The sequence below is a fragment of the Cololabis saira genome, chromosome 2 (assembly GCF_033807715.1).
Source record: "Cololabis saira isolate AMF1-May2022 chromosome 2, fColSai1.1, whole genome shotgun sequence".
NCBI classification, from domain to species: domain Eukaryota; kingdom Metazoa; phylum Chordata; class Actinopteri; order Beloniformes; family Belonidae; genus Cololabis; species Cololabis saira.
Window position 1 is genome coordinate 43,101,999 of NC_084588.1, and position 22,530 is coordinate 43,124,528.

Genomic DNA, 22,530 nt, shown 5'->3' on the forward strand with positions numbered 1-22,530 from the left:
AGAAAAAAGTTGAAATGTCGAGATTAACGTTGAAGTACAATTTCGAGAAAAAAGTCGAAGTGTCAAGAAAAAAGTCGAAATGTTGAGAAAAAAGTCAAAATTTCGTGAATAAAGTTGAAATGTTGAGAAAAAAGGCTAAATTTCGACTTTATTCAGGAAATTTTGACTTTATTCTTGAAATTGTAGTCTATTTCAACATTAATCTCAACATTTCGAGTTTTTTCTCGACATTTCGACTTTTTTCTCGAAGTGCAGAATAAAAAAAAAAATCTTCGCCTCTCAAATATTTTTTCTACTCCATGGCCCGAATACTCTTGCGTAGGAAGACCTGTGTGAACTTTGGACAGAAAACAGACAACAGTCACTGTGACATCCAAACGTGGGAAGAGGGGACCGGGTCACCCTGATCTGCCCCCCCACCCTGCGGGACCGTGTGCGGGGGATGCAGCGTCTCTCCCCGCAGGACCGGGGGGGGGGGGCGGCCGGCGGCCGGTGGGCGGTGGGCGGGTTCCCTGCTCATGTCTTCCAGAGGAAGTGAGCGCAGTGGAGAGGAATGTGGTTGCCATTAGTGGGAGTCGAGCTGAGCCCGGCTAACATTTAGCCTGCAAAGTTTGAGTTTAAAGCCCGAGGCTCGGAGGAGAGGGATGAAAACATGCCTCACTTCACGGTCGTGCCGGTGAAGGACCAAGCCCAGGCCAGATACGACAGCCTGGAGGGGATTAACTGGGTGGATTACAACGACACCGGGCAGGATTCCCCTGACCACCAAGACACTGTCACCTATGATGGTAAGTCTAACAACTTTCACTAAAAACTCATTGTCTTGTCATTTGGGACACAAAGTAAATTATTAATAAGTTAATAAGTGAAGCCTCTTTTTAAAGGAGTACATATTAAGTTAGGCCCAGGCACAGCTTGGGCAAGTTTAGTTTTGTATTTATCTCAACAGCTGGTGGTTACCATGGCAATTCTCTCTGACAATAAAGCCTCCTCCTGAAGCAGGCAGGTGTGTTTTTTTTTTGTTTTTTTAATGCTTTGTTGGAAAAAAGTTATTTTCTTTTTTCTTTTATGCCCTCGTTGGTCTCCTTTTTAAATGCAAACTCAGGGATAGATCACATGTAACAAAGGGAAAACAACAAAAGGGAGTGAGAAGTGGGTGTGGGGGTGTGGGGGTGTGCAGAGGGGGTGTGGTTGTGTGAGCCGGGCCAATGCCGCCACCACAAGACTGGGCCTCAAGTGGTTCTCTGCACAAAAGATGGAGCTCTCCCTTTTGCCAAGGGAGGATTTCCTTACACAGATTGGCTGCTTGCGACACAACTGCACATTTCCCCCCTCCTTGCTTCTGTGCCTCGGCATGCCCCAGCTGCCACTCACTTCTCCTCCTCTTATTCAGTGTAAAAGAAAAGAAAGAGAAAGAAGCAGGGCCAACCTCTCAAAGGGAGAAGACAAGAGGGGGGGAGTTGAGGTGGCAGCTTCTGGTTAGGGTTTGGTGCAAACACTGTCAGTGTATGAAGGTGCAGAAACATCACTTCGGAAATTAGATTTATTTCCCCCTCTCTCATTTCAATCAAAAGATATACAATAGGAGGGCATGGCGTTCAAATAAGACAGCCTCTCCTTACCAAAGGCCTCCAAGCCTGGGTTGGGTTGGCACCATAATGAACTCCCATTCAGTGAAAAGTTATCGTACTGCCTGAACTCAGAGTTTAAGGCCAAAGAAGCAGTTGTCAAGGAGCTTCTGTGCTTCCATCAAAAAAACATAATACAAGTAAAGGATGCTGGGCAAGAGTGTTGCTGTGTGTTTGTGCATACATGACTGCACATGTTAGTGCATGGGTTTGAAAGAAAACCTCTCCATGTTGAGGAGATTACCCATACTTCATGTCCCAAGTGAACAGATATTGAGCTCACGTTGACCCAGCTGCCGGCTTGTATGTTTCAGGAATCCGTGGATGTCACACAGTTAAGCCGAACGGCCCTGTAGCAAAGCACAACGCAAAGTATGCATATTAAAGAATCTCTTAACAAGTAGGAGCTCGTATGGTGTCCGTAGAACATTTTGCAATAAAATGATTTTGATGATGGAGGAAAAAAGGCAGATGTCCTTAAATGATCCCACTTTATGGATGAGTTTTTCTGTAAACATGTTAACCTATTCACTGTTTAACTTTGCCTTCTTCAAGTCACATTTTTTTTTCTAATTCACCCGAGGAGAATTTTGGAAAGTGTGCAAACAGTTTCTCATGAAAAGATGGCTCTATACTGAGGAGGGAAAAGATACAGCCACAGTTCTGAACAACTAGAATAGAGGCCAGTGTGTTTAAAATTACCGGTAGGTTCAAACTTTTAATAGATATTCAGAACAAGTAGTGCAATTGACAACATTTTTATGGCAACAAAGTAGCTTTGTAATAAACTCATTTTAGTCATATATAAACTTAAGTTTTTCAATGTTAATATTTCCTCGCAACCAAGCAGTATTCATTTGACAAAAAAAAAGCGAGAAGTTTCAAATATGTTAAGATGAACAAATGTAGGTGGACAGACTGTGTGATGTCTTTGTGGGAGCAGTGGGCTTGGCTAACATTACATGCTGTGTATCTTGGGGAAAAGTGTGACGTTCATGGTTCTCGGAGGAAATGACACAGTGCCGAGCTTGTTCCAGGCAGTGAACTCAGCTCTGTTCACCACAGGGCAGGACCAACATTGCGGTCATTGTAGCGCTATACTCCTGAAATAGCATTCGCATTTCAAGGAGAAAAAATAGTCGCCCCCCCAGTCCTAACTTTATATTTCATGATATGCAGAGGACAGGGAATATAATTTATCAAAAGTGTGGGCATCCCTTTTCAGGGTTCTGTCAGATATCAAAAAACGGACTTCTAACAGAAGTGACAAGAGCGAAACTGATGCCAAAAGGGATGGAGTCGTCTTCAGAAGTTTGGCCTTGCCAGAAAATTTGAGCTGACAGGTAACTTTTTACAAAGGTCACGAACATAAATGAGCGTTTTGGGGTCAGGGATTGTTCAGTCATCTCTACTAAAGGCCAGGTAAAGTAAATGTCACAGCGTTATAAATGATGTGACTTGTCAAACCACGTCCCGAAACGCAGCAGAGCACTACAAGACGGCGTTGACTCCGAAACTAGATTCCTCAGTATATAATTTAATAAGAGTGTGACAGTCAGCAGGGACAAGTAAAAGACAACTTGAAAAAAGAAAAAAAAAAAAACCTCTGTCATTTTAAAGCATGCCGTAGCCATTGAGGGGGAAGCTTGTCTGCATCTTCACCTGAAAAATCAAGTCAAACTTCTGTATATGAGCATCTAAACATCGCCAACCTGACTGAACTTAAAATCAGTGTTTTTTAAAGTATATTAATAATAAGTCAGAAAAAGAACACCTCTCCACCTGTTGAGCAGGTTAATGAATGTATGAATTAGGGCTGGGGATCGATTCAAATGTCAAGAATCGATTCGATTCCGATTCTTAAGATTCAGAATCGATTATCAAGATTTGATTCGATCCGATTCGATTTGATTCCGATATTGATTTGGGTTAGTGTTATTAAAACAGTTTTTTGAGCTGTTGCATGAATTATATGACTGTAGTTGCAAAATATTACTACTAGTATTATATTGAGATTAAACAGCAAGTATTGGCAGCTAATGATATTGTAAGGACCAATCAGCTCCCAGAATGCTGATAGAACTGCTTTCAGAAACATCGTGGGTCAGAATTACCAAACAGATCCAGGGCAGCAAACAGAGACGGATGAAATCGGTTTTATTTTTTCCCACATTCTGTTTTTATTTGTTCCATTTTCAGTCTATTTTGGTTTTTAATTTTTGAGCATTTGGTTTTTAGCATTTTTTGCAAATGTAACCCCAAGACAGTATATAAAGTAATGAAATATAGACAATTTATGCAATTATAACCTAACACTTTAATGTTTTCATACCTTTAGACATATTTAAAGGCAAAAACATGGCACCAGTTATTCTCGTGTCCAACAAAACATTCCTTTTTTGTGTATAAACAAAAAAATAACCAAAAGTTGTAATGCAATGATGAAAAAAAAAAATACATAAATAAATAAAATTTAAAAAAAATTGATCTTTAAACATATGAATCGATTTTTAGGAATTAATATGAGAATCGATTTAGAATCGGGAAAATTATTTTTTTAACACAGGCCTAGTATGAATAATAAATTAGCAAATTGATCATTAAAGATGAATATATGGTATTTCAGGAGTTTAGTCTATATTAACAGTGCCAGATATTGTTGTTGTTGTTATTAGATGTGCATTGTTGGAGTATACATTATGTTTAAAAAGGGGGGAAAAAAGTTGCAAATGCCTAATATTTAGTTACCCAGGACATGGCATTCCTAGATACTTGCAAAGATTGCCACTCGACTTCTTTTCTTGGGTCTCGATGACATTTAACTTGTTTCCTGAAAGGCTCCTTTAGTTTTGACTGACTGGGGGGGGGTTTGATAAGCCGTTCATGTCAAATTCATGTTCATGTCAGCCGTTCATGTCAAATGGCAGCCGTTGACCCGCACAGTCTCCTGTGGGTCCTCCAGGTGTTTTGTCCACGGTATGTTGTTGACTCGGCCAGTCTGAGGTGTTTGGGTCACATGAATCAAAGAGCGAATGGTCCTGAAGCCTCCTGGGGACGCTGCATTGTAAGTGTTGGATAGGTAAAACCTGAGCCCACCATCTCTGTTTAATGCTGGTTTTTCCTGTTAGATGACTCCTTCCACTCCGGTCTCAAAACTTCTGTCTTCTTTGTTCAGGGTGTGGACATTAGTGTCCTCAAAATAGGTATTCTCATTTTTGAGATGCACGTGGACAACTGAGATTTGGCCTGAGGGGCAGATCTGCCTTTTATCTGTGGTGTTGTTGCACAGTTTCTCCTAAACCAAGGTCTTTGCTGCCCTCCATGCAGTGGACTGATAATAACGAGTTGAAACTGGCAGACAAGAGAAAAGTTAATACAACTGGGAATTGTATTTGTTTCTCATGAGGTTGTTAAAAACAATCATCTATTTTAGAGATAATCTTGGCTTTAAATGCTTTGCATGCCTGATTCTGGGCAGGTACTTCAAAACCCATGTTATCCCCTATAAAGTTATAAAATAGTGCAGGCTCCACACTGATTCCTCTTTTGTTGTCACTGGGGAAAATAAACTAAGTGTGCCTCTTGCAAGGAAACTCGTGTTACCATGGTGAGCAGATTTTTGAAACAGACTAGTGGTTCTCAGCCTTTTTGATTCATGACCTCTCAGAATAATCCTGTTGTTGGTTGCGACTCCCAGGGCTCCCGATCCCCAGGTTTATAATGACTGAAAATAGGTCCTTATATGACTTTGAGGATGCCATCATGTGTTGCATCTCTAATTCTGGGAAAGAGGGTGAACATTCCTGTTCCGCTAACAGGAATGCCGCATGGCTCATGAGGGATAAATATACTGTGCTGGAAGAGAAATGTGGAACTGATGACAAAGAGAGTGAGAACACACACTTGAGTACTTTTCCTTAACACCTTTTTGAGTGTAAGCACTTGTTAAAGTCTTGAAAGATAGATTGTTGTTTGTTGTGGGTGACAATGTTCATATTTCAGTTGACTGATTCCTTTTGCACACAATTCCTTTGGTGCACCTTTTTGTTGTCCAATCAAATGTCATGCTTTTTTCTTGCTGTCCAGCTCTGTATGTTCAAAATTAACCAGGGTCCTCTGACTCGTGAATGGATGAGGATATTGAAGAAAAGGATGCACAGCGCTGCCAGTTTAGTTTTCGTGGTGTACAGAGAAGTATTAGCTATAGCGTAGTTGACATTTATGCCAACTCTGCATTTTCTTTTTTTTTTTCCAGAAACATAAATCAAGCTTTACAGTTTTCACTACTGAACAAAACTGAATTAAACAAAGCATAAAAATGCCTTTTATGAAGTAGCAAAAAGTATACTTCTTTTAAAATTTCTGTCAGTTCATATTTTGGTAAAGGCAATTCATATTAAGAAAATGTGTGTGTACTTCCAAATTCCTCAGCCAGAAACAAAGTCTATCAACAGAGCCACTCTGAGAGTAATGGGAGGATAAGTGCTTGCACAGAGGAAATAGTGGAAATAGAGTGCTATTTGTTACACCTACCCATTCAGTATGGATTAGACCTAAACTTTTGGCTGGTTCTCCAAATGAAACTGCATCACTTTAGGATCTCATGACTTTCTGATTAGAGACGTGTCAAAAAAGCTGCAGCGTCACAGAAAAACTGGCACATTATTTTGGAATCTGCTTTCTTATAACTTGATTGGGATTAAAATTGAATGAGATCCTGTTTACAGTCCCGCCATTAATGGACTTCAGTGAATGATGGTCTGTACGTCCTTAGTATGACCCCATAGGTATGGGGTTGGTAGTCTAGTGGCTACAGAGGTGGGATAGTGTCTGGAGGACTCAAGTCCAAGCCCCAGAATGGCAACCAAGATGAACCACCTTGGACCCTGAGCAAGTAGTAGTAGTAGTAGTAGTAGTAGTAGTACTTTTAGGAGTAGTTTTGAATCACTGTACTTTTTACTTTTACTTGAGTAGATTTGTGAAGGAGAAACTGTACTCTTACTCCGCTACATTAGGCTACGTTGAGCTGTTACTTTTCTTTTATCCCTTTTATCCGCGTACGTGTCAATCTCATGACATCACTGGGTGATTCTTTGGGAAAAATGTTTGTTTTTGCATGTTTTGTCACATTTACACAGACTCAAACACACACAGAGTTTCTATGAGTTCATGGGCTTGTTCTAGTTCTGCCTGGTTAAAAAAGAAAAGTACAAAGGCTTGAAATTTTGTGCTACTTGTGCTTGATTTATTTTTTTATTCTGTTATTATTTTATTTATTTTATTATGTATTAAAGTACTTGAATTTACTTTAAGATTATTTTAATTTAAGCTATTTTTTAGTTTTTATTCATTTAATTTATTTTATTATTTTATTGATTCAATTTGCCTGAAGATGATTATTTTGTACTTTTGTCTGTTTGAATGGTTGTGTTAAAAAAATAAATCAGACGTTACTCAACAGTTACTCAGTACTTGAGTAGTTTTTTCACCAAGTACTTTTTTACTTTTACTCAAGTAATTATTTGGATGACTACTTTTTACTTCTACTTGAGTCATATTATTCTGAAGTAACAGTACTTTTACTTGAGTACAACTTTTGGCTACTATACCCACCTCTGGTAGTAGGTACAACTGTTCCACCTCACTCTGGATATGGCAAAGAGGATAATACACCTAATACTTCCGTTTGAGCTCTTATAGGCATTTGAGAAAAAAGAAAAACTAAAGAACAATTAGGAAGAAATTAGGCTTTTTAGGAAGAAAAGTAGTACAGATATTAAAATATGTAAACAAAAAAAACTGTTGTGTTTTAAAAAAAAGTCACAAGTTGATGTTTTGTCATTTGTGGCATTCTTTTGCAACTGTGGCATTCACAACTATGAAACATCTACAGAGCAATTATACTCGCTGAGCTTTTAACCAAAGCTGCTGTAGTTACACTTTTGCCAAGTCTAACTGTAGGTTTGTTAATCCATCAGAACTACACTTGCTGACGTTCCAGTTTATTTTATATATTTGGAGTTCTGCACCCCTACCCATCCACCTTTACCCCCTGAGGTAATCACACTGAGCTGCCATCCTTTTCCCGTCATTAGCACACATCAAAGATAATACGTTTTGCTGTAAGACTCAGCAGGTGAGCGATCCACTGCTCTGATTCGGATCCCGCTCTGCATGAAAAGCAGCCATTGAAGCTTACATTGGCCTAATGCTGTTAAAGTTGCATTGCTGTTTTCCACGGGCTATGGAGGAGATAACACTAAAAGAGATTCATGCAACTCTATTCTTTTTGCACAGCATGAAGTGTGTCAATTGTACTCTAACCGGATGTTCGGACCAATCAACCTAGCCCCGTTACGTCTCTGTGTCCTTGGGTAGGACGCAGGGCCTCACATTGCCCACCCAATGTGCTCGTTGGGGTATGACTGCAGAAATCAGTGCTGCTGTATATAGAGTACCTGTGTAATCGAGGCTCTAAATTGTAAGTGTGTTTGCGTGAGTGGATAAATGGGAAACACATTGTAAAGCACTTTGTAGAATCTGGATAAGATTTGAAAAGGTGTTATAAAAGTGCAAGACCATTCACCATTATTTAACAACATAAGTGCATGTGCATATAATACCAGATCCAACTAGTTTACATACCTTTGGTTGCAACTAAAGTATGTGAACTTATGTAAACCTATTTTAATTCAGTATCTGGTTGTTCAAAGAATTAAGGGGACCTTTCCTGTTTTAGGTCAGGTAGAATTCCCTTTTTTTTATTGTAAAATGTCAGGAAAAACAGATTTTCTGAAAATTTGTATACATTTCTTTCAGTCAGAAGTCCACATAAACTCAGTTTATTGTGGCATGGAGTGGATTAGAGAATTCCACATGATATTTTGACATTGGAAGCTTCTGATTGGTTAACTGACATCATTTGAGTTAATTGAAGGCACCTGTGTGGATGTATTTTAAAGCACACCTTTGAAAATATCATGCAAGTCTCATTGCATGATGTCATGAGAAAAAATTAAAGCCAAAAATAAATTGTGGATGTTCAGAAATCTTGTTGGTTCATCCTTTGGTACATTTTCCAAGTTCCCACATTCATCCGTTCAAAAACAATAACCATAAGTATAAACACCATGGGAGCGCATAGGCATCAAACTGGTGAGGAACTGGAAGGAGATCAATTCTATGTCCCAGAGATAAATGCACTTTGGTGTGAAATTTGCAAAAAGAACGAGGAGGACCTTGTAAACATGCCGGTTGAAATTGATGAGGGTCAATATTGACATTAAAATTCTTTATGTGCTGTTATGATCTGAAAAGTAAAAGAGTTAGGGGAAAACCATTGCTCCAAAACCAACCTAAAAAGCAGATTACAGTTTGCAGCTGCACATGGGGACAAAGATCTTCATTTTCTGGAAATGTGTCCAGTAATAAGACTAGAATTAAACTGTTTGGTCGTAATGATCGTTGTTACATTTGGAGGTAAAATGTGAAAGTTTGAAGGGCTCTGGACACCATCCCAAATATGAAGTATGACGATTTCAGTATAATGTTGTGGAGCTGTTTCGCAAGCACGCCCAAATGCTGTATGCATCATGAGGAAAGAAGTGAATACATTGAAGCAACATCTCAAGACACTGGCCAAAATATTAAAGCAGTGCAAACTACATTTTCCCCTGTTTTCTTTTTTTTCCCCAGAAGGTCCCCCAATATGCGTAAAAGTGACCTTATTTATGAGTCTACAGTGTGCTTCAATTCCCTGCCCATAAGTAACACGTTTGAAATTCAATCAGTGTATGGACTAGTTTTAAAATTGCAATACTCAAAAGTCACGGAAAAGTCGGCCTCAGATTTGTTTTTGTGCTCGGGAGCCAAACTGAAAATTGTTGCAGTGTGTGACTAGCACTGGGAATCAAGAGGAGCACTTTTAGACGAGCTGAATACAGTGAACGGGTAACCGCTGCCATGCCATCGGCACAACTGTTGACAGTTTATAAAAGCAAAGAAAGAAAATTAAGTTAAGAGCAATTGACAAACGTATAGTGACTTTCAAACCATCCCTCTTTTTGTCCACTTACCAGCTTAACTAAACCTTAGCCATCACAGCCCAAACCCCAACCTTTACCTAAATCAAAGCTGTCAGACTCCACCAGGGTGACTGGGTCCACTGACCTCACAAACATAATTAAACATTCCCACTCGCATATGTACACAAATGCACCCACACACCCTCATTTACATAAACACACAACCTCCAAGTGCCTGTAATCACGACTAAATTCTCTGCCTCCCAGTGCTGAGTGTTAAATGTTTATTAAAGAGGAAGTCAAGAAAAAAAGGCTTTCTGTTACATCCAAGAAGCTAATGAACAGTGATATTGTTCTCCAGTCCGCTTTAAAAAGTGCCCGCAGTTTATTTTTTAAACTCTCTCTTTCTCTCTCACTCTCTGTCTCTCGCTCTCTCTCTCTCTTCTATTTTTTACCATTTTTTACCATCTATATGGCACTTTTTGGGTGGTCATATTTGGGTTTTGTATGTATCCTTTAGAGCTTTTGTATCTTCTTTTTTCGGCTCATCCGTTTAGGGGTTGCCAGAGGGGATCAGTTGTTTTTTTTTCCATCCTTCTCTGTCAGACCAACCTACTTCACCACATCCAGAAATGTATCTTTGGTCCTTCCCATGTTTTTTCTTGTCTGGCAGATTCATCTTCAGCCTTTGTCTACCAGTTTATTCACTATCTCTGCTCTTCACGTGATTTTCTTTTTCTTTTAAAAAAGCTTATCATCTTGTTTTATTGTCTTATCATTTTTGCTGGACATGGATCTGATTTTTCATGTTCATTTCTTTTTTTTTTTTTATAAAAAATAACATATACTGAAAAAAAGGTACATTATTCAAAATATTGTTTCTAGAGTTAAAAAAACTGAGGTAGCAAAGGCTTAACTTATTCTCCTGAAAGCATTTACCTAAAATCTCTTTCCGTTTTAAGCCATATTTCTATTACAAATAGCTGGCATGCTCCTAACTGTAGAGTAGACCTACAGTAACTTCATAATGCTATCACCTCACAAATGATGCTGCCAAGTATGACGTAATTAGTGTAGCCCTCTTAAATCCTGGAGTCTTGTTTGCAGGTAGTAGCATGCATAAAGTCTGTAGGCAGTAAAAAGTGACTTATATCCCTGGTTAAGTTCTCTCCTCGCTGATGCTCCTTTGCAGAGGGCCCATCTTTGATCTTGCAGCGGTAGCTGGCCTGGGAGCTGTTTTACTGGATGACAAGTCGGTGCCTGCCACGGCAAAGACTGCTGTTCTGTGAACACAGCATGACTCTTGTACGCCTTTCCTAGCCAGTTAGACTTCAGTCTTTTCAATTAAGTATTAATGTGAGGTTATTTACCAGAGAGACTCCCGCTGTCACCTCAGCCCTTTGTTTAAGCCTTGCTGCAATGATGTACTACACCAGACAGTGTGGGACGGGAGCATTCATTACGCGGAAGTCGCTGCCAGGAAACTTCTTACTTCATTCCGATGTTTTTTTTCTTTAAACCGTCAGCACTTTTTTCTTGACTAAAAAGAAAAAAAAAAATGATGACATGCTGTCTTCCTCCATTGTTCTTTTTTATCATACTTATGATGTTACATTTAAGCAACACTAGAGGGCAGTATTGAGGTGTGTTTAAAGAGACACAACTTGGCATTTCAACTTCAAGCTTTTACTTATCCCCTTGTTTTGGTCGTTAGAGAAGGAAAAAGTATTAAAATAACCCTTTGTTATTGTATGTAAGCACACAGACATTAATTTATTCATTTTCTAAACTTTTTCTCAGGCTTTCAAACATGTTATTGTGTTTTTCATCGATAGAACTGTGTAAAGGAATAAACCTGTGTATATGGACAGTAGTAAACTCACTGGGATACCTTTATCTCAACTTGTGTTAACATATACAAGAGCCTAGTCATTTATTATATGAGTCACCATAATCATTACATTTTATTGTCAATGCACATTTAAGTTAAGGATATGAATGTTTTCAGAAAAATAAAGCACAATGCGACTCAAAATGAACTAGTGATTGGGTCCAAACATACGAGTGATACAATATCCAGTGTCCACCAGAGCCGTTGTGTATACGTGTGTACGTGAATCGCCACACTTTCCCCCGGTTCCCCGACTTACAACCCCCCCCCACCGCTCTGTACACCATGTGTTAGATCAGGCCGCTGGATGAGTATTCACCCTGGGTGACCGAGTGTCCTGGATAGTAATTGACAATTCTCCAAGCCAGAGCACAGAGTCCTGTCTTTCAGGCGGCACACAGCACATAACTATGCTCCCCCACAGCATTATTAGCAGCAGTGGTACACAGAACACAGGTGAGTGCAGACCTGCATTCAAGGTCACCCCGCACAGTTGAGACTATTTTTCTATTTCATGCCCTCTTGGTAAGTTAGCTCGCTTTTTTTGTAACAAGATTAATTTAGGCTTCAAGATGTTGTCGAAGTTTACATGCTCTGATAACTTGAAGTTGGGTAATTTCTTGGTAATGAGGTGTGTGCAGGCTCGGGATTGTGAGTGCGTTTGATAAAGGTTTCCATACAAGAATTGCCAAAGGAGCCGTGCTTATCTCTTGTTTGATTATTTCTTCAAAAGCAGAAATAAATGAGAGTGAAATGTAATTGCATGCCTGTTTATCACCTGGACTTAGCTTAGTCGTTTTCTCTATTACTTTTTCTTTTTTTTTTCTGCCTTTCCACTTCATTGTGCTTCCAAAGTTTTACTGCAACATGGAAATTGTTAAGATCTTTCAATTAGAATAAATAGTCACACTTAAAAGCTGGAAAGTAGAACCACAAAGGGGGGAAAAACAACTCGTTTTTCTTTAACCTGTTAACAAAAAATGAAAGTAATTTGTTTTCTAAATATAATCTTTGGATATAAATGGCCACATGTAGACTGTTTAGCAAATGTAACCTATATTTACTGGTTTAATCATTTTGGTATGGATTAAAGTGTAATGGATGCAATTTAGTTTTAAATATGATTGCTTTGTAATGTATTTAACTCTAATGTATCAAAATAATCCTCTAAATTTGCCTAATTTCCATTTCATACTGTCCATAAAACAATTTTATTGTTAAAAGCGCCTTCTTAAAAAAAATATATATATATCTGCATAACCTTGTCCTAAATGCTGCAGACCTTCTTGGAATTGTTCCAGATTTTGCTGTCATGTTCATTTTGCTGAGTCTGAACGGTAGTTTTTCCAGGAATCGGCATCATTTCCCTTTGTGTAAATCATATCTCGTTCCTCTTCCTCACAGGGCATGGGAATCATAAAGAAGACAGCCCTTTCCTCGGCAGTGCTGATGCTGCTGGCAAGAAGAATGACTTCTACGACAGGAACCTGGCTTTGTTCGAGGTCTGTTATTCTGGTGTTCCGGTACTTCCATTTAGATGTCCGACTCAAGCACACACAGTCGAAATTAACTTCACCTGCTCTCTCCTTTGCAGGAAGAGCTGGACATCCGGCCGAAGGTTTCCTCCCTGCTCAGTCGATTGGTCAATTACACCAACGTAACCCAGGGAGCCAAAGAACATGAAGAAGAGGAGAGCGCTGAGGCGTCGCGCAGGAAGACCCCCAAGGTTAGAAGTTGTGGAAGACTTGGGGAAGCGCTGCAACTTAATGTGTACTCCAAGTATTTCTAGGCTTGGAAAGATTATACTTCAGCTTTGGCCCTCGTCTTGCCTTCTCATCCAAGTTATTAAAGCTTGTTGACAGATTGCTTATGTCGTTGGACACTGAGCATTAGACTCTGCCCCGTGTAAGACCTGGATACATGCAGAGTGCTGATAGCACGCTTGAATGACCTTTAGAGTACATCAGTCAATACTAATGATCACTACACTTGTTTTTGTGAAATGTCATGGTCAATACCTCTCTCTCTCTCGTTCCCCCTGCTCTGTCTCTCTCTCTCTCTCTGCTAGTCTCCCAACATGGGCACTCTGATGGGCGTCTACCTGCCGTGTCTGCAGAACATCTTTGGTGTCATTCTCTTCCTTCGACTGACATGGATCGTGGGAATGGCCGGCATCATCCAGTCCCTCATGATCGTCCTCATGTGCTGCTCATGCGTTAGTATGCACACAGAGACACACTGGCTTGCTTTTTCTGCAAACCTAGTCAATAGGAAATCCATGTGGTTACATAAACAGCAGCAGCTATTCGAAGCCAACAACATCACTTTGACTTTTGACTCCTATTTTGTAGTTTGCCTCCTTCATCTTACATAAGCAAACCCATTTCCGGGGGGATGTGCCAAATGAGTCGAATGATGTTGTTTTGATAAAAGCTGTGATCTGTTTCAGTTGTCGGTTTGATCAGTTTGATATTAACATAACGCCCATGAGGTTGCATGCTGATGCTATTCTGCTCCATGTTTAGCTTTTTATTTTTTTCCTCTCTTTTACAGACGATGCTGACAGCCATATCTATGAGTGCAATTGCCACTAACGGTGTCGTTCCAGGTAATAGTTAGATCCTCAACATGCTCTCTCTTTTCTCACCACTGGAAATGTGTTTATCTTGCACCTGTGTTTAAAAAAAACAACCTAATTTGATCCTATGTTTTAAGCAGTTTGTACACTTATGCTCCCATTTGCAGTCCAGAGAAATGTAAATAGTGTCCACTACTCATAGTTGAAGTTTTAAAGTTTCTCCTGGTGTTTTTTTTTTTGTTATTTTACAGCTGGAGGTGCATATTTCATGATATCACGCTCTCTCGGCCCCGAGTTTGGAGGAGCTGTGGGTCTGTGCTTCTACTTGGGCACCACCTTCGCGTCTGCCATGTACATACTGGGAGCCATCGAAATCTTCTTGGTCAGTTTGAGCAAATATAAGTGCATCATTGCATTTTAGTTGGAACATGTTTCCTTAGCACTTCTTTTAAATAAAAGTACACCACAAAGGAGAGAACAAGGTATATTTCTGTGCAAAATAAACATAATGTCAAGCAATAAAAATGATATCAACTCTATATTTAATCATTTTTGATTAGATGGATGGATAGATAGATAGATAGATAGATAGATAGATAGATAGATAGATAGATAGATAGATAGATAGATAGATAGATAGATAGATAGATAGATAGATAGATAGATAGATAGATAGATAGATAGATGTTAGTGTTATTAAAACTGCTTTTTGAGCTGTTGCATGAATTATATGACTGTAGTTATGCAAAATATTACTACTAGTATTATATTGAGATTAAACAGCAAGTATTGGCAGCTAATGATGCTGTAAGGACCAATCAGCTCCCAGAATGCTGATAGAACTGCTTTCAGAAACATCATGTGGGTCAGAATTACCAAACAGATCCAGGGAGGAAACAGAGACGGATGAAATCGTTTTTATTTTTTCCCACATTCTGTTTTTATTTGTTCCATTTTCGGTCTATTTTGGATTTGAATTTTTGAGCATTTGGTTTTTAGCATTTTTTGCAAATGTAACCCCAAGACAGTATATAAAGTAATGAAATATAGACAATTTATGCAATTATAACCTAACACTTTAATGTTTTCATACCTTTAAACATATTTAAAGGCAAAAACATGGCACCAGTTATTCTCGTGTCCAACAAAACATTCCTTTTTTGGGGATAAACAAAAAAATAACCAAAAGTTGTAATGTAATGATGAAAAAAAAATACATAAATAAATAAAATTTAAAAAAAAAATAGAAAAAAATCGATCTTTAGACATATGAATCGATTTTTATGAATTAATATGAGAATCGATTTAGAATTGGGAAATAGATTTTTTCAACACAGGCCTGATAGATAGATAGATAGATAGATAGATAGATAGATAGATAGATAGATAGATAGATAGATACTTAAATTATCTAAAATAAATTTAGGAATTGGGATTCAGGGTAGAGTAACTACACTGAAAATCCAGGGACTAAATGCAACAGAAGTGAAACAAAGATAGCTACATGTTCAAGACATTTGATAATGATTTTCCAGTAAGACTTGGCTGGTATCTAATCTAAACTGTTAACAAATATAACAAATATCAGAATTTTAAACGTACTTATTTATTAGCATGTGTTACAAGTCTGGAATGAAGGGTTACTGTGATTGTAATTGTATGTTTATGTAATCTGCCAGAGGATCTCTCATCTGTACTGTATATTCATTACCCTGATTGTTGGGATTTCCTCCTCTGCAGAAATATCTGGTCCCCCAAGCGGCTATCTTCCACACGAGTGACAGTGCCATGCTGAACAACATGCGGGTCTACGGCTCTCTGTGCCTCAGTTTCATGGCTGTGGTAGTTTTTGTTGGCGTCAAATACGTGAACAAGTTGGCTTCGCTGTTCCTGGCCTGCGTCATTATCTCGATTGTTTCAATCTATGCCGGGGCAATCAAATCCATGACTCATCCGCCGGAATTCCCGTAAGTGCTGTGAAAACAAACAAGTGTCTGAACAGGATGTGAATTGATTCATGACACTTGTATAGTGTGACTTTCTTTTCTTGGAATAAGAGTGACGGTCTTAGACACTTATATATGCATACATATGTTATCTCTGTTTTTTTTTTTTTTGTGCTGACATAATTCTGTTTCACAGCTGCAACCAATTACTTCCCTGCAGAATCATTTTCCCTTCGGCTTCTTTTGTAGCCATGTATTGTTTTGTGTCACAAAACAAATGTGGAGAAATAGTTGTGAATGAAGAGTTGGTTATGCTGACATAAACGGAGGAGCTTATGGTAATTACCTTAGTAATGAGTTCCACTTTCGGTCTGGTGTTTTCCTGCAGGATCTGCATGCTGGGCAACAGGACTTTGAAGCTAGATGACTTGAGCATGTGTACTAAGACTGAGATAAAGGAGAACATGACGGGGAACAGCGCGCTGTGGGAAAGGTTCTGCCCGCTGGGGAATGCGAGCAGCGATCAGTGTGACGACTACTTCATCCAAAACAATGTGACAAAGATTCAGGGAATTCCTGGACTGGGCAGTGGGATCATCAGAGGTAAAACTGACGAGGCTCTGAAGCTTTTGATCAAGATTGTACAGGACTGTCTCAGAAAATTAGAATATTGTGGTTTTCTGTAATGCAATTACAAAAACAAAAATGTCATACATTCTGGATTCATTACAAATCAACTGAAATATTGCAAGCCTTTTTATTATTTTAATATTGCTGATCATGGCTTACAGCTTAAAAAACTCAAATATCCTATCTCAAAAAATTTGAATATTCTGGGAATCTTAATCTTAAACTGTAAGCCATAATCAGCAATATTAAAATAATAAAAGACTTGCAATATTTCAGTTGATTTGTAATGAATCCAGAATGTATGAAATTTTTGTTTTTTTTAATTGCATTACAGAAAATAAAGAACTTGATCACAATATTCTAATTTTCTTAAAGGTTATGATTTTTGTTTTTTCAGTCTTAAATCAAAAATATATGAATAATTTACAAATTATTTCTAATTTTCCATATTTAACAGGCATTCAATCTCTATAAATTGAGCAAGTCAGCTGTTATATGTTATGTTTTCTGCAATAGAAAACTTGTGGGGCAACTACCTGCAGAAAGGGGAGATCTTGGAGAAAGCAGGGCTTCAGTCAGTGAACGCTCACAGTTCCATAGAGAACTTTATCAACTATGTGTCGGCAGACATCACGACTTCCTTCACGCTTCTGGTGGGGATCTTCTTCCCATCTGCCACAGGTATGACAGCATTATAAAGTATAGCTTTTTTTTAAACTGTGATATACTGGAAAATTAGAAATTTTAGATTAGATTCAACTTTATTATCATTACTCATGTACAACTACAGAGCAACGAAATTGGCATCCAACCATAAGTGCAACAGAAAGTATTATAGTAAATACACAGATTATAAAGTGCTATATAAGAGGGTGGCTTAAGGCCTGACCTGGTACTATTGGTAATAAGTTAGACAAACAAAAAGTAGACGGATGAAATTAACATTAAATAATATTAGATAATGCAGAGATATAAACAACCTATCTGAGGTTGCTAAACTAGTGCAAATATTCAGAGCATATCGACTTGGGAGTGCAAACAAATGACATTAAGTGTCATAAAGTGACAAAATTTAGTTTTAAGTATGAGTTAAATCCCCTTGGACCTAATGAAACGGCGTCCTTTAACCTTCCAGTAATTCAGCCAATAGGGGGCATTGTTTAACTTTTTGTTGTGTCTAATTTTGCAGGTATCATGGCAGGCTCCAACAGATCTGGGGATCTCAAGGATGCTCAGAAGTCCATACCTGTTGGAACCATCTTAGCCATCACCACCACTTCACTTGTTTGTATCCTACCCACTGTCAGCCGTCTCTCCTAGCACATAAAGGGAAATCCCACTTTTGATGAACATTTGTGCCAAGCTTCTTTAACTCCTATTCAGATATTAGTTCTGTGGTCCTGTTTGGGTCCTGCATTGAAGGAGTAGTTCTGAGGGACAAGTAAGTTCTAAGTTCCAGTATTTAACATCATTTTTAAGAATATGTTTATATTCAACAATGGAGAGAGAGAGAACTGGATCACAAAAGCGATACTCAGTCAGCATTTGCTTGTAGGTTTGGCGATGCGGTTCAAAAGAATCTTGTTGTGGGAACTCTCTCCTGGCCGTCTCCTTGGGTTATTGTGATTGGCTCCTTCTTCTCTACTGTTGGAGCCGGCCTGCAATCCCTCACCGGTGCTCCACGACTCCTGCAGGCCATCGCCAAGGACAATATTATCCCCTTCTTACGGGTAGGAAAGTACAACCATCAATATTCAAGAATCTGACCTTTTTATTTGTTATTGTGCAGGTTTCTGACAAGTAAATGATTAGAGCATCAACTGTTCAGGTGCAGTTTAAATGTATAAATAACAGAGATGAGAAAGAGGAATTCAAGCTATATATGGAAAGCTGTAGATGAGTGTTGTGTTGCTATGGATGATATTTATATTCATAAATGTTTGACTTGCAAAGATAGTTCTTTATCACGCGGAAGAGGACTGTATTTGCATGTATACATATGACGCGTTTGAATTTACTTTTTTTCCCCAGGTGTTCGGGCATGGAAAAGCTAACGGAGAGCCTACGTGGGCGCTGCTACTGACTGGTCTCATAGCTGAGTTGGGGATCCTTATTGCCTCACTGGACATGGTGGCTCCCATCCTTTCAATGCAAGTTAACGCGATGCATATCTGTTAAGCTGTAAAACCACATAAAATACTGCAGCCGCCTCAAATTCACACGAGGGCCCATCTTATTTCATTTACTCCCTCACATTTATGTGCCACATATTTATTTCACAGACAGGCACTGCTATATTTCTATTTTATTTACACGCACATATATTTATTTATTTCCTTTCTTTTTTGCAACAGGTTCTTCCTCATGTGCTATCTCTTCGTAAACTTGGCCTGTGCTGTCCAGACCCTTTTACGGACACCCAACTGGAGGCCAAGGTTCAGATATTACCACTGGTCAGTAAAGGTGCAACAGTGCTGTATACAGGACTGGCTCAGAAAATTAGAATATTGTGATAAAGTTTTTTATTTTCTGTAATGCAATTTTAAAAAAAAAACTAAAATTACAAATCAACTGAAATATTGCAAGCCTTTTATTATTTTAATATTGCTGATTATGGCTTACAGTTTAAGATTAAGATTCCCAGAATATTCAAATTTTTTGAGATAGGATATTTGAGTTTTCTTAAGCTGTAAACCATGATCAGTAATATTAAAATAATAAAAGGCTTGCAATATTTCAGTTGATTTGTAATCCAGAATGTATGACATTTTTGTTTTTGTAATTGCATTACAGAAAATCGCAATATTCTAATTTTCTGAGACACATGTAATTATACTTTGTGGGGAATTTTCAATGCTTTCCAAATACTTTATTGATTAGTGCTACAGTCCTGTTCTACAGTCTCTAACGTTTCTCTGTTCACTGTATGGAGACATATATTCTAAGTTGTGTCTGTCCAACCCGCAGGGCCCTGTCGTTTCTGGGCATGAGTATGTGTCTGGCTCTGATGTTCATCTCCTCCTGGTACTACGCTATCGTGGCCATGGGGATTGCAGGAATGATCTACAAGTACATTGAGTACCAGGGGTATGTATGGAGTTGATTTGCAATTGTAGCATGCATGTGTCTCTGTCTGCATATCTCTCAGTACCTACAGTATAAACGACTGATTAGTCCATTTATCTTTCGCTGTGTTTCACTCACAAAAAAAATAGAGCAGAGAAAGAGTGGGGAGACGGCATAAGAGGGCTCTCCCTTAGCGGAGCACGCTATGCCTTGCTGAGACTAGAAGTTGGACCTCCACACACCAAGAACTGGAGGTATGGATGCCCTGACGTGGGACAGAATATGAATTAAGTTGTCTGGAACAATGTGCAAGTCACCTGCACTGTTCATACACCACGTAAACAAGTGCTAAAGATGTGGTAAGGACTTCCTCCCTACTTTCTAAGAGGCAGTTGTTGCAGTAAGTTTGTGTGTCACACTGATGCAATAACGACCTCCTCAACGCTGACACACTGAATAACAGAGTAAAACAGAGTAACGAATTGTAGGGCGGCAACATGCCCATACAATTTAAACAAATCTATTTCCAAGCAGTGCTTTGGTTAAAACGAATTCAGCAGAAATTAGGGATTATTGTGGAGTTTTAAACCATATATTTGAGGGATACACAACACCTCTTGACATTCTAATGCTTTACATAGTCAGGGGTGCACACAAGCCGGGACTCCAGGGCCAGTCTACTACACATTTTAGATGTTTCCCTGCCTCAACACAACCCTGATAGACAAGGCTGTGTCACCAACAGAGTTGTGTAAACCTTGATGACATGTTGATGACGACCACTGATTAGAATCAGGTGTGTTGAAGACAGGGAAACATCTAAAACATGCAGTAGACTAGCCCTGGAGTCCCAGCTTGTGTGCACCCCTTTACATAGTTCATAATGTGGTCTAACCTGGGGCCTCATTTATAAAGCTTGCTTGCGCACAAAACAGGGCTTGAAAGATGCGGACGCCACCTTCTACGCAAAGGTTTGGATTTAAAAAGAAAAAACTAACTGAAAAATCTGCGTATCTCTACGGCAACCCTGACCCTCCCGTAGGAATTTACTTAAGATATGGGGAACTGGCGACGCAGGCTGTGAGGTGGTGAAATGAAGCCAGATTCATGTCATACTCTTAATAATGTCATCACATATCACAACATATATCAGACTTATAATATAATAGCGCTGATCGTGTCCCTCTGTGTTTGAAGCACAGCGTCAGTCAGGACGCTCAGCTGCTGCTGGAGCTGCAGCCGCGGTGAGTGGGCTCGCCACCCGTCCCTTAAAATACGGAATTGTTACGTAATTGGGAATTAAAATTTATATAAAAACAGTTTATTCCATAATTCACAGTCGTCCCATGCACATCTGTCACACACGCACACACTAGTTAAGCCTAATTATGCCTAAATAATGGTTCCGCGTTAAATCGACGCAGCGCCTACGCCGTAGGGTTACGCCGTAGGGTTACGCCGTAGGTTACGCGGCGACGCGCCCTGTACGGTGTGCGGGCCGCGTAACCTACACCGTATGCTCTGCGTCGATTTAACGCGGAACCATAAATCAGCCTTGAGCGGCACTGAAGGGAGACGGGAGGGGAGGAGAGGGAGCGGGGCTCCCGTCCCGTCTTCGCACAGAGTGTCTTGATGATTTGCAATTACAGGCTGAGCCTACCATTAGTTCTTAAACTGTAAAAAAAAGGGGGGGGGGGCAGGGGGGACAAAAACATGAGTTTGAAAGTGGGGGGGCATGTCCCCCCTGTTCCCAGTGGAAATTTGCGCCCTTGCGCCTCACGGTGTTTTATTTTCACTCGCTTTATTTTATACTATTTATATACTATTTATACTTTTACTGTGACCACCAAATAATGTGGTTTTCCTGTCCTCCACCTCATCCTCAACATTTCGATCTCAGTCTCTGTGAAATTTAGTGGCATGGTGGCTCGACACGTCTCATTCATTCTGACGCCAAACAGGCTGCAGGAAGCCACTGCGCATGCTCAGCAGGCTCATTCATATGCAAATACTACTTTGCATTGCCCTTTTAAGGTATGAAGTGGGCGTGTAGAGGGCGGGATATGAGGCGGATTCAGCTGCGCAACCTTCCAGCTGGACTGTGATTTATAAAGCGAACTTTGCGTGCAAGTGTGCGTGCACGCGGTTTTATAAATCCATATTTTCTTTTGCGCCCACCATTTTCGGCTTTTGGGTGTACGTGCACTTTTAGTATGAAATTCTACGCACTCCTTTATAAATGAGGCCCCTGATCTTTAACTAGGTAAACAAATGCCTGCAAAACTCAATATAATGAAGCAACATCACTGTGAGCTTTTGATGTCTTGCTCAAGGACACTGACAGATGCAAGGGCAAGACTTCTAACCACAGATCGTATGATTTTAAAGTCAACCACTCAACCAACTGAAGCATTTTTACTTTATTCATGCCTCGTACTAGATAGAAATGAGCTAAATAATAAATTATACATGACTTAAAACGTATGGTTCAACAGTCAAAAATAATGAACCTACAGATGTAATGCATACAAGAGTGCATGATGGATGACTACAGTAACGATCCAATCAGTCGTCCTCCCGCTCTGACAGTGACCAGTCTTATTTATACGACCACCATTCATTCACGCCCTTCAGCGCAGCCTCGGCGGCGAATATTAAAAATGTAATGATTTTAATCATTTTAAATTATTTTTCCAAATGAATGTTTCAGTAGTCAGGGCTGGTCATGGTGGGACCAAAGAGCCATTTTTCAGTTTGCCTAATCATG

The 22,530-nt window shown here is 39.4% G+C and overlaps 1 protein-coding gene across 2 annotated transcripts in view; it reads left to right on the forward strand.

The window, feature by feature from the left end:
• The first annotated feature begins 532 nt into the window (after nt 1–532).
• slc12a4 (solute carrier family 12 member 4) overlaps nt 533–22,530 on the forward strand; it is a 31,210-nt gene continuing 9,212 nt past the window's right edge. The window contains exons 1-16 of one of the 2 annotated variants that reach the window (XM_061745961.1): nt 533–788; nt 12,948–13,045; nt 13,138–13,269; nt 13,612–13,758; nt 14,097–14,151; nt 14,373–14,503; nt 15,862–16,088; nt 16,456–16,670; nt 17,214–17,378; nt 17,887–17,985; nt 18,081–18,138; nt 18,253–18,427; nt 18,729–18,847; nt 19,052–19,150; nt 19,665–19,784; nt 19,913–20,017. In XM_061745961.1, the coding sequence (XP_061601945.1) occupies nt 653–788; nt 12,948–13,045; nt 13,138–13,269; nt 13,612–13,758; nt 14,097–14,151; nt 14,373–14,503; nt 15,862–16,088; nt 16,456–16,670; nt 17,214–17,378; nt 17,887–17,985; nt 18,081–18,138; nt 18,253–18,427; nt 18,729–18,847; nt 19,052–19,150; nt 19,665–19,784; nt 19,913–20,017 (2,081 nt within the window). In that variant the 5' untranslated portion in view covers nt 533–652. Of the gene's footprint in view, nt 789–11,878; nt 12,000–12,947; nt 13,046–13,137; nt 13,270–13,611; nt 13,759–14,096; nt 14,152–14,372; nt 14,504–15,861; nt 16,089–16,455; nt 16,671–17,213; nt 17,379–17,886; nt 17,986–18,080; nt 18,139–18,252; nt 18,428–18,728; nt 18,848–19,051; nt 19,151–19,664; nt 19,785–19,912; nt 20,018–22,530 lie in introns of those variants that run through there. The other variant, XM_061745971.1, reaches the window with a different exon arrangement.